Source organism: Camelus dromedarius, chromosome 11 (genome assembly GCF_036321535.1).
Source record: "Camelus dromedarius isolate mCamDro1 chromosome 11, mCamDro1.pat, whole genome shotgun sequence".
Taxonomy (NCBI): domain Eukaryota; kingdom Metazoa; phylum Chordata; class Mammalia; order Artiodactyla; family Camelidae; genus Camelus; species Camelus dromedarius.
In genome coordinates, this window is record NC_087446.1 from 8433107 (window position 1) to 8445688 (window position 12582).

Below are 12582 nucleotides of genomic sequence, written 5' to 3' on the forward strand. Positions count from 1 at the left end.
ATATTAACCCCTTATTATTCATATGGTTTGCAAATGTTTTCTCCCATTCTGTAAGTTGCCTTTTCATTTTGTTGTTTCTTTTGCTGTGCTTTTTAGTTGGATGTAGCCCCTCTTATTTATTTTAGCTTTTGTTTCTTGTTCTTTTGGTATTATACCCCCAAAAATCACTGCCAAGACCAATGTCAGGGAACTTTTCCCCTGGGTTTTATTCTGGGAGTTTTATGGTTCAGGTCTTACATTTAAGTCCTTAACCTCTTTTGAGTGAACTTTTGTAAGTGGTATAAGAGGGGTCCAGTTTTATTCTTTTGCATATGAATATCCAGTTTTCCCAGCACCATTTATTGAAGAGACTACACTTTTTGCCCATTGAGTATTCTTGGCTCCTTTGTTAAATATTCATTGATCATATATGCATGGGTTTATTTCTGGGGCTCTCAGTTCTGTTTCATTGATCTGTGTGTCTGTTTTTCTGCCAGTACCATATTGTTTTGATTTCCATAGCTTTGTAATATAGTTTAAAAACAGGGCATGTGGTGCCTCCAGCTCTATTCTTTTGCAAGATTGGTTTAGTTATTTGGAGTCTTTGTGGATCCATACAAATTTTAGGATTTTTTTTTCTATTTCTATGAAAAATACCATTGGAATTTTAATAAGGATTACACTGAATCTATAGATGGCTTGAGTAGTATGGACATTTAAACAATATTATTTCTTGTAATTCATGAACATGGGATATCTTTTCATTTATTTCTGTCTTCAATTTCTTTCATCAGTGTCTTAGAATTTTCAATGTATAAATATAGATCTTTTAATTCCTTGGCTCTAAGTTTAATTGTAAATGGGGTTGTTTTATTTCTTTTTCAGATAATTTATTGTTAGTATATAAAAACAACTGATTTTTGTATGTTCATTTTGTGTCCTGAAAGTTTACTGAATTCATTTATTAGTTCTAACAGTTTTTGGTGGAATCTTTAGGGTTTTCTGTATAATAATATCATGTCAGGTTTCCTGAACCATTTTCCAGAAGAAGAAACCAAAGTCTCCTAGAGAGAAAGTGACTCACCCAAGCCTACAAGACCAGAGCAGGGTGGGGCTAATGCTGGAAGCCCAGCCTCCCCGGGACCAGCAGGGGGCGTCTCAGAGGCCTTTGTCTTCCATTTTCTGCCTCCTTTTCACTTTTGCAGAAGTTTTCATTATCACTCTTTGACTCCTTCTTAGGTGTATATCCTTGCCCACAAGGCTATAACAGCTGGGACTACTCGAATCTGGATCCAGAGAGATTCCGGAGAGAAGAATTAATGTGGCAGAGAAACAGACTGCTGAAGGGTAAGGTACTAGCTGGGGACTTTTGTCCCCTTTGCCCCCTGCTGCACCCAGCCACCATCTAGTTGAGTACTGAAATCCTCAGGCCAGGTTCTCTCTCACGTACCCCTAAACTAGTCTCCAAAATGACTGAAATGTTAATGCTTAGGAACTGTAGAGTCAGCACCCCATAAGTGTTGGGATGTTTTATATTAAACAATGGATGCTGGTTATTAGGTGCCTACTATGTACCAGGTGCCAGGTGTCCTTTTTATTTAATCCTCACGGCAGCCGGCTGAAATACATACTAGATCCACTTCACCAATGAGGAGACTAGAGTTCAGAGAAGCTACTTGCCCAGGGCCCACTTTCTTTCTGCACTCAACAGACACGGAAAAAGCACCATGTGCCGGGCGCTATGCGCAGTGAACACTAGAAACACGGAGTGGAGTCAGGCACAGCCCCCGCTGTGCGGTCTGGTGGGAAATTCAGGTCACGCAGTTACACTGCAGTGGCTTGGGTGCCATGACAGGGTGTACAGGGTGCTGAGGCAGCAGGGGGTGGGGTACCCAGTCCAGCCTGCGAGCATCAGTAAGTGGCATTTAAGTTGAGATTTGAGGGATGTGTGCTTTAGGCCAGTGAAAGGAAGAATTGCTGTCCCAGGCAGAGGGAACAGCATGTGAGAAGACCCAGAGGCACTGAAGAGAACAGAGACATTCCTCATGGCAACAGAGAGAGGACTGTGATGGGTAACTAGACAATCCATGGCTAAACCGGGATTCAAACTCAGGACTGTGAAGCCAGAGAGACACATCCTTGGGTTAGAATAAATCTGTATCCTCCAGCTGGGGGGGTATCTGCCTCTTTTTATGGGGCACCCCAAGGATGCAGCAAAGCTTGTCTTTAATGGTCAGTAGGAGCCAGGGGGCAGACAACATCGAGCTAATCAAACTCCTTAGCAACGTCTATGGCCCTTTGGAGGTGGGGCATAGGAGTGAGGAGACTTTTTTCTTCCCTTAAATATGGTGAAAACAGTTCATACTGTCAAAGAATACGAATCTGAGCCCGAAGCTGTAATCCGATTAACCATAAAAATAATGCTAATGCACACTGACTTGTTCGCTGTACCAGCCACTGTTCAGCTCATGTTACTTTGTTTCATCCCCACTCCAACCTTATGAGAAATCCTGTCATCCCTGTCTTACAGCAAGAATTGAGGTGCAGAGAGGTTCACGTGCCCAAGGTTTTCCAGCACGCTTGGGGAACAGGATTTTGCCCAGACAGGCTAATCTGTCTGCTGCTTTGGTCAGTCTTCGGCCTCTCTGGTCCATTAAACCATTCTCCTCCCTCAGTCTAACGCCCTCAGGGAAAGCAAGGGTGCTTAGCAGGAAGGAGGAACCTCAGAAGAGGCAGGGCTGCCCACTACGGTGAGCTTCCTGTCCCCGGAGGGCCCTGGCAGAGCGGCTAGCATGCTACCTAAAGGTTCCCTGTTGGGTGGGAGGCTGGGTGAGGTGTCCCCTAAAGACCCTCTCTCTGAAGGCTAGGAAGCTGCAGTTAGGGCTAGGAGCTAACATAAACTAGGGTGTGGGAACTGTCCCCAGGGCCACGGTCAGGTTTGGTGGTTCCCTAGGAGCACGCACAGGACTCAGTGTGTAGTCACACTCACAGCTGTGATCTGTTGCAGCGAAAGGACACAAAGCACAACCTGCAAAGGGAAAAGACGTGGAGCAAAGTCCAGGAAAGCTGGGCACAGGAAGAGTCCTCTTCCATGGAGTCACACAGGCCCTGCTTACTTCCCCCAGCAAGGTGTTGTGACAACACGTGTCAATGTTGCCTAGCAGAGAAGCTTGTTAGAGACCCATGGCCAGGGTTTTCATTGGGGGCTGATCACATAGGCACTCCCTGCCTGATACATACCCAAATTCCAGACTCCCAGAAGGAAAGTAGGTGTTTAGCATAAGCCACATTGTTACAGGCACAGTGAGCCACTCTTATCAGTGGGAACCCTCCTGAAACCTAATTTCTGGATGCCAGTCAAGGGCCAGCCTTGCAATCAGGACTTTTCAAGAACAGCAGAGTACTGTGTTAACGATTTTCTGCACAGTTGTGAAGATAGACATGAGGCTTGTAAGGAAAATGGAATCTCATTGAAATCCAGGAGCACAGTGGGACAGGCCAGGAGGAGGCTGGAGCTGGGGCGGGTTCCAGATTCAAAGCAGCTCTAAGCATCTAGCAGCCAGTGTTTATAGATGTTCCATTTAGCAGTGAGAACTCAAGAGGAGGATCAGGTATTCGGAGAAAGGCTGTGTGTTCAATTTCAGACATGACAGGTTTGAGGAGACAGGTTCAGACATGACAGGAACATCCAGGTGGAGTTAAGACACAGTTGGTGATACGGCTAGGGGAGCGATCAGGGCTGGGACTCTCAACTGAAAATTTATTCAAATAAATGTGCTGGTTGAAACTGTCTCTAAATGGGAATATCAAGGAAGGGAGAAGACAAGGAGGCTGAGGTCAGAGCCTTGGGGTCCTCCTACATGCAGGAGGCAGCAGAAAGAGGATTCAGCGGTAGGAGGAGCCCAGAAAGGACAGGTCATGGCAGCCAAGGTGGGGCCATACTGAGGGGTGGTCAGTGGAGCCAGCTACTTCAGAGGACCACAGAGCAAGGCCTAGGAGGAAGCCATGGAATCATACAGTTAGGTTGCTAGTGATCTTTATGTATCAGCTTTATTGAAATATAATCCACATAACATAATTTACCCTTTTAAAATGTACATTTCAGTGACTTTTAGTATATTTGCAAAATTATGCAGCCGTCTCATGCAGCTACTATCTATTTCTAAAACGTTTTCATCATCCCCCCTCAAAAAACTCCTGTGAGTGAACTTTGAGACAGCTGTTTATATCAGGTAGTAAAAGGTGGGGCCAGATTTCAGGGGAAGTGATACAGAAGTGAAAATAGAATAGAGAAAGGTGTGCTGGAGGCATTAGTAGGGTTGCAGGTAGGAGAGCCACTCTTGTTTAAACAAACACCATCCCTCTTAGATGCCAGCAGTAAAGTGCAGAAAGAGAATGGGTAGGGGAGGAGGGCATGATGGTTCAGCAGCCCCCTCTTCCTTGAGGCCCCCTCCATCGGGTTGGTGTCCTGGCTGAGGAGGCAGGCTGCTGGGCCTTCACCGCTCTGCTCCACGTGGTCCCTGAAGTGTAGCCGACTTGCTACTCTAAGTGTAGGCCAAGGGCCAGCAGCAGCAGCATCTCTCAATTGACTAAAGCAGACCCTGCAATTTGCCAGGATCTCCCAGGGATGTGTGAGCACATTCCAGTTTGATTAGCTCAGGTCCAGGGCACAAGGGAAGAGAATAGCTGGCAGCCCTTAGGGAAGAGTACAGCTGTAATTATCGGCTAGAAATTAACCACTTACTTTTCTAAGCATGTGCAGGTACTGACCCATTTAAAAGGTTTGCTTTCCCAGCAGTCATCATGGACACACAGGAATTTCAAAGTGAGAAAAATCTGACCTGGAAATTATCTTCAAATTTAATGACATTTCAGTGAATATTATGGTGTTTTTTTAATTGAAGTGTAGTCAGTTTACAATGTGTCAATTTCTGGTGTACAGCATAAAGTTTCAGTCATGCATGTATTTGTTTTCTTTTTTTTAGTTTTCTTTTGGGAGGGGAGGTAATTAGGTTTACTTATTTATTTTTAGAGGAGATACTGGGTATTGAACCCAGGACCTCATGCATGCTAGGCATGTACTCTACCACTGAGCTATACCCTCCCCACCTCAATGAATATTAAATTTAACATCTTATGAGGTTGGTAAGTTACTCTTTTGAGCGTTTAATCCAGTATTTATTCATTTCAATTTTGCAAGGTTCTGAGTTTTTGGGGTTTTTCTGAAGCCAATTTTTTTTTTTTTTCCCTGTGGGTTGAGCATTTGCCCTGTGTACTCTTTGCAAACATTATTTCCTTTAATTGGCTCATTAGCCCTTCAAGGTAGTTAGAACTCACACCCTTTAACAGGATCAGAGACATTAGGTAGTTTGCCCCAGGTCCCTCAGCAGGTGGTGTGACAGAGAGGCTCTGCCTTGCCTGAGACAAGTCCCCTTGCTGTTGCCATTGCCTCCAGGGAAGGGGCTGTCTCAAAGCACCTGCTCTGCTGTGTCACCCCCAAGATGAGAAGGTACTGAAGAACTACTTTTTCTCTTTCCTAGGAAGAGAGTTCTCTCTCCTCACTTCTAGGAGATACTCCACCTGGAATCCTACTCAGAGCAAGAGGATCTCCTGCACTCAGGTGAGTGTAAGGCACAGACCCAGGACCCTCGGAGCCCCCAAAGCTTCAGCGACTTCCCGGTTGGTTCCACATCTCTGTACTCCCTGCCCACCATCTTGGGGAGGGGCGCTGGTGGTCCTCCAGATCTGCATGGATGAAGGGAGCACTAAAGGGCAGCCAGGAAGGCAGCGGTTGGGAGGAGAGAGGAAAGGAACCAATCACTAGGGCTGCCACGCAGGTGCTTTCTCTCTTTTGCTTCCCATCAATCCTCATCATAGTCCTGAAGGCAGCGTCCTTCGGACACCTGCCTGCTCTTCTCTGCCTGGTTTGTGTTCCCTTTTCTGGAGCTCCCAGCACCACTGCTCCTCTCCTGCCACTGCCGACATCCCAGTTGGAGCTCCCTTTGCTATTGCAGTAGGCTCCTGCCTCCCTCAGGCTCTCGTACCCCTGCAGTTTTTTCAAAACATGGGTCTAATTCCATCATCCTGTCACCACCGGGCCCTCCCCTACTCCCCCCAACCCTAAACCCCCTCCTTCCAGCCCAAATGAAAAACACCATCCAAACCTCAGAAGGCTTCCTCTTGCCTTGGGGTAGACAGACCTGCACGGCCCTACCCTGTCTGAATGATAAGGAGTCGGCCACTAGAAGAGTGAATGAAAGATCCTTTCAGGAAAAGGGGACAGCATGTGCAAAGGCCCTGAGGCAAAAAAAGGGCTTGAGATATTCAGGGAGCAGAGAGAAGGCCAGTGATAACTGTAGCTCAGTGTGTGTGGGGAAGAGGGGCAGGAGTTGAGGCTGGAGAAGTAGCAGGGGCTGAACCCTGCAGAGTTGGGTGGGTCCTAGTAAGGAATATGGATATAATTCAAGTGCTATGGGAATCCATTAAAATAGGGAGGTGACATGATCTCATTTATATTTTTTGAAAGATCACACTGTCTCCTGAATCTGGAAACTATAATGGAGTAGGGGGACAGAAGCCCAGTTAGGCTTTTATTGTCATCTTAATAGGAGACAGTGACATCAGGAGTCAAGAAGCAGAGAGACCTGGGACGTGTTTTGGAGACTGATTTTTTGACACTTGCTAATGGCTGGGCTTTGGGACTGGGAAGGAAGGGAAAGAAAGGGAGGAGTCAAGGATGCGTCCCAGTGTGTGTGGCTTAAGCAGCTGAACGGTGTGTAGGGTTTGTGAGATGGAAAGTGGAGGGTTCAGGGTAGGGGGAAGCTATCAAGAGTTCAGTTTTGAACTCATTAACCGTAAGATGCCTGTGAGAAGTGCAAATGGAGGTGTCACGTAGGTCAAATATACAGGCTAGGCTTCAGAGGAGAGGCCAGGATTAGAGAAAAAACAATTTCTACTCAAGTTTCATGTATTTGTGACAAATTATGGGAACTGCGTGAAAGACTACCATGGAACCATAGGCAAAGGCAGAAGAACACACTAGGCTTGGTTCCTGAAGATCTAAATTTCCATCTAGATAATGCTACCTATCAGTTGTATAGCGTGAAGCAAATGCAAACCTTTGTGTTCTTATTTACAAAATGGGCATCATTGATTTTTACATATTCAATCTAGAGATGTCTCATAAATTGTTGTCTAGCCATGTCCTGTCAGAATGTTTACCCATTTTAACCAGAATTTTCCCAAGTTGTAGAGCATGGGTACGTAAGGGTCATTTAACAATAATGACCCACATTCCTGCAGCTCGCTCCCACACCTGCTGATACCAGCTCTGCCAAGCCCACTTCCCTCCCAGACATTTCAGGCCACCCTCACATTGAATCTCATGTTGGTTCAAAAGCAGGCTCCCCTGCTGCTCTGTCCCATCACAGTTAAGCCTTCAGCCTGCAGGATCTGAGTAGCAGGTGACCACATGGGGTGGAACGGTTCCATCTCCCCTGTGCCATGGTGGGGAGGGGGTCTCAGGGCACTCTTAGTTTCCCCCGATCCCAACAATACTCACCTTGCCTCACACACTCAGAGGGTGGTTGCCAGTCATGACACAGTAGAGTAAATGGGGACGTACTTGCAGTCCACCGTGTGCAGACCCCGCCACGTGCAGATTTTCTTTGCAGATATTCTTCCCAGTCCTTACAACATCCCTGCTTGGTGGGTAATTATTATCTTTATTTGACAAAGGGAGAAATAGACACAAACTGATGAATAACTTGCCTCAGGATACACGGCTTACTTCAGCTGACATCAGGATGCTGCCAGTCTGGGCTCTTTCTGCATCATCAAGCTGCCTCTCCAGCAAACAGTAGGGTCTCATAACTTCATCCAAGCCCACCTCCTGTGTCCTCTGCTCTATGACAGATCTCTCTGAGGCCCGTTGAGAGTGAGGGTGACACTTTGTTGAGCCCGAGAGTGTCTTCTCTCTAACAAATCCCAGTAACTATTTCAACACTATAGAAGTCAGTAGGTGTTGGACAACTAGCTGCATGGTGGATGGGGCGTCCTTTCAGCTTTCTTCTTCCCATTCAAGTGCCATGTTTATATAAAAGGAAACTGATGATTGTTGCGGCTGGTGGACTGCTTGTCTGCCATCTGTTTCGCATTGCCAAACTCCTACTCATCCTTCAAGACAGAACAAAAGTGTCTTCTCTCCTTGGAAGCCTTCCAGCTCTCCCCCAGACAGAATCAAGCGTTCCCCATTCTGGCTTCCTTGGATACTCTGTTGGTACTGCTTGTGGTCGGCTATTAGCTGTTCCCCAATATTTGTTGTTTCCTCTCTCTATAAAAAGAAGAGAACATTTTTAGCTGGGCATGTACATGGCCAGAATAAAGATTGCACTCCCTAGCCTCCCTTGCATCAATGTGTAGCCATGTGAATAAGAGCTAGTTAATGAGATATAAGTGGATATGCCATGTGGCAGTTTCTGGGAGCCTTCCCTGAAAAAACAGCTCACGTGAATGTTTCATCTCTTTGTCCTTTTCTCTGTTCTGCTGCCTGGAATGTGAATATGATGACTGGGGCTCTAGGTGCCATCTTGGATCCTTAAGAACAAGGGCCTTATCTTAGGAAAAGTGGAACTGGGAGGTGGAAGAAGTCAGAGTCCCCGAGGACTTATCACAGCAGAAATACCACATACACCCTGAATTGCCTACTTTCAGACTATTGTGTGGGAGAGAAATTTCTGCCTAGTTTGAGCCATTATTAATTTTGGGCCTCACATGTGTCATTCACATATGAATCTAATCCTAAGTTACATTACCTCTCTAATAAACAGGTGGTACTTTCCACACCTTAGCATAATTGTCTTTTTACTGTTATCTCCCCTGCTAGACTGGGAGCTCCTCTGGGCGGGGACTAGGTTTCAGGTTCTGCGCAGTGCCAGACACATTTGTAGTTGCTCAGTGAAGTGTGTCCCGAAGGAGATGTGGTGAGTGATCGCATGAACAACTGCACAGTGTCCACGGAGCGCTTAACTCATGCACTTTGCATGCATTAGCTGACTTCATCCTCATGAGAACCCTAGCAGGAAACCAAGGCAATCGAAAGGGCCAATGACTTGCCGAAGATCACCAGCCGCTGAGTGGCAGGGCTGGGACTGGAACCCCAGTCCCCAGCCCCTGTGTTTTCCACATCAGCCACTGCTTCCCACCATGCTCCCCGGCTGGAGGGCTGAGTTCTCTAGCTGTGTCTCCCTCTACATGTTCCTTTGCTGCGAACAGGGAGAAATATCTAGGAAATTGCGTGTATACTTTCTGTATTCCTCTCACAGCCAGCTTTACCAAATTTGTTCATCTATTTTTTTCCTCTTCTGGAGTCTTCTGATATAAATTCAACCAGCGAGAGAGCCTCTTTTGCCAAGAATTCAGCGGATGGCTCACAAATACAGAATACTGCAAAAGGTACATTAACCACCTAAAAGGGAAATGTAGGCTTTTGATTTAGGTTATTTTCCCAAAACCTTAGTTCCTTGTATTTTTTTTTTAATTTAGTCTGCCACCCTCATTTACACCTGTGTTTCTAGCCTTGGGCTTTGGCATCAAGTAATATCTTATAAGAATATGTAGTTGTCTTTTCAGTCCAACAAGCACTATTAAGTTCTGCTTTTGTGATGATGAGTTCAGCACAGTGCTAATGTCTGTGGGGAAGAGAGATTGTTGGCAGTGGAAGAAAGTAAATCTAGAATATTCTATATTCTATCATAGCACCTGAGTTAGTGTTACACTTATTATTTACACGTCTGTTTTTTCTTACTAAGCTGTGAGTTCCTTGAAGACAGTCTACTTCCAGCACCCAGGGTGGGTCCAGCACATGGTAGAGGTTCTGTAAATGTTGGATGGCTGGAATGAAGGATGGGCAGCTACATCAGTAGATGGACAAATATGTGGCCACAAGTGTATATCTGGCTAAAATGCGAGTGAAAGTCTGTGAATTCATAGAGCTACTTCCTCTAGCATCTCCCAATGATCTGAAACTATCCAGGCATTTGCACATTAATCAGAAGCTAAGATCTACCGTATGCCCTTTCTTACCACAGCTGACAAGCTCTGTTGATCATTTTTTGCTAATGTTACATTGACAGAGCATAATTATCCGACTCTGGCCTTGAGGAAAACAACACAAGTGAAGGGGATACCAGTAGCAAAAGAATACGAGCATATGCTTCTTAAGCAGGTGAGCGCACGATTTGAAATTTAATAGTAGATGTGATTTAAAAGCGGCTAGGAGAGCTGGCTAGAAAAACTAGCTCTGTGAAGATTTCAGGGTAAGAACTGGGTTGTTTCTGATTGTACACTCAGATGATACAGTCAGGAAATCTCCTAAGAGTAATTACTGACTGAGGTAGGCACAAGTTGAGTGAGCATTTTGCCTGGATTTCTCCAGGATTTAAATTACTTGCTTGAAGCTCGGGAGCCTGGGTGTAATGGAAAGAGATGACTGAGTCTCAGTTTCCTACTCTATAAAATGGGGGCAATAATTCCTAGGTCACAGTGTTTTTATGAGGTTTACCTGAGGCAGTGATGATAATGAACATGTAATGAACACTTACTCACTACTTGTCAGGCACTATACTAAACCTGAGCATGCAGGATCTTTTATTTTACTGTCACAGCCTCTCGAGATAATTATTCCTGCTATTCTTTAGTTTATTAGTGAGGAAAGTGATGCTCAGAGCAGGTAACTAATTTGTCCAAGTTCACAAAGCAAGTAAGTGATACAGCCAAGGCTTGCGTGCAGGTCTGGCTCTGAGCTCTTAACTTCTGAGCTCTGCCCCCAGCATAGTCCCCAGAAGGCAAGAGGCACAGGAGTAACATGTTTTCTCTCCTCTTCTCCTCCCCTTCCCCACACACCTCAGCGCACTGTAGTTTACATCAATGGCACGTTCAGTCTTAGGTAGAAGGAAGAGGTCCTTAGGGCCCTGAACAGGGCAAGAGGTTTTGAGGTTTCCCCAGGCCACCACCTAGCAAGGGAGTCAGGCCATAGGACGTGGGTCAAGTATAGCAAGTACTGTAGTGCTTGAACTTTCTTCATTTCTCCATAATTATTCCACTGCCTATCTCCCCTCAGCATTTAGCAGTGAAACTTTTGAGAAGGAGCAGGGCACGGTGGAAAAGATAGACAGACGCGGGTTCAAATCTTGGTGCTGCGTCTCCTCAGCTGTGTTACTTGAGCAAGTTGTTTAACCTTTCTGACTTTCTTCTATAAAATGGAGGCAATAAAGCCCAGCAGTGTTGTGGTCCTTCCTGCTGACAGGGCTGGTGGGGTTGCCCTAGAGATAAAGGAAAGGAGATGAGCCATCGTGTCCCGCTCTGTGATCGGCCTTGGCGGGGTGGGGAAGCCCAACAGTTAGAGCGGATGGTGGCAGATTTCAGCAGGAGTGGAAGGCAGCTGAACGGCCTGCACGTGGCCTGGCAGACACATGGTGGGGAAGTGCCACCACCAGCTATGCTGGCCTGGCAGATACATGGCGGAGAAGTGCCTCAGCCAGTTATGCCGGGGCCCTGCTGGCTGCTCCTGACTGAAGAGCCAGCGCGTGATTCCACCACTTTAACAAGCGTACCACTGATATAATCTGCTTCCCGCCCCCTCTTTTTTAATACCATAGTTTTTATCAAAAAGATAATCTTTGCCCACGGTAAAAATCAAACAGGCTATGTAATTAAAGGCTATGTAATAAAAGGTAAATCTCTCTTCCATGCCAGACCCTATGCCCCTTCTCCAGAGACAAACAAAATTTCCCATATATCCTTCTAGAAATCTTTGATGCGTGTCAAGGAATATAAACCTTTTTTTTAAACACACATTGGTATATTATATTCATTATTTTGCACCTTGCTTTTTCAACCTAACGTATAATAGCTAACAATTATTGAGAGCTTACATTCCAAACCTTGTTCTAAACACATCATACTTATTCGCTGAATCCTAACACAGCCCTATGAGAAGTAGGTTTTATTTGTTATCTCCATTTTATAGATGAGAAAACTAAGACTTAGGAATATTAAGTATTTTGCCCAAAATCAAATAGCTAGCAAGTGGTAGAGCTAATTATATCTTTTTTAAAGAATATAATTCATATACTGTAAAATTCAGCATTTTAATGTACAATTCAGTGGTTTTTAGTAGTCACAAGGTTGTATCATCATCATCCCTAACTCCAGAACATTTTTTCACCCAAAAAAGAAACCCCATAGTCATCAGTGGTCACTCCCCCCAGCTTGGTCCCCTCTCCCCCTAGCTTCTGGAAACCACTAATCTACTTTCAGTTTCCATGGATTTACCTATTCTGGACATTTCATATAAGTGAAATCATACAACATGTGGCCTTTTGTGACTGATTACCTTCACTTAGCATCATGTTTTCAAGGTTTGTCTATGTTGTAGCCTATGTCAGTACTTCAGTTCTTCTTATGGCTGAGTAGTATTCCATTATATTACTACTCCTGTCCTATAGAAGTGGTCATTGAAGGCCATCTCTTACAGTGTCAGTCTGTGCCGGCAAAAACTGAAGAAAATTAAAATTTCAATAGATAAATAGGTAAATTGTGAAA

At 45.2% G+C, this 12582-nt stretch overlaps 1 protein-coding gene across 1 annotated transcript in view; it reads left to right on the forward strand.

The window, feature by feature from the left end:
• FAM227A (family with sequence similarity 227 member A) overlaps positions 1-12582 on the forward strand; it is a 51653-nt gene that overhangs the window by 16804 nt on the left and 22267 nt on the right. The window contains exons 10-13 of the mRNA XM_010983626.3: positions 1219-1326; positions 5520-5599; positions 9348-9432; positions 10113-10204. Of these exons, the coding sequence (XP_010981928.3) occupies positions 1219-1326; positions 5520-5599; positions 9348-9432; positions 10113-10204 (365 nt within the window). The remainder of the gene's footprint in view (positions 1-1218; positions 1327-5519; positions 5600-9347; positions 9433-10112; positions 10205-12582) is intronic.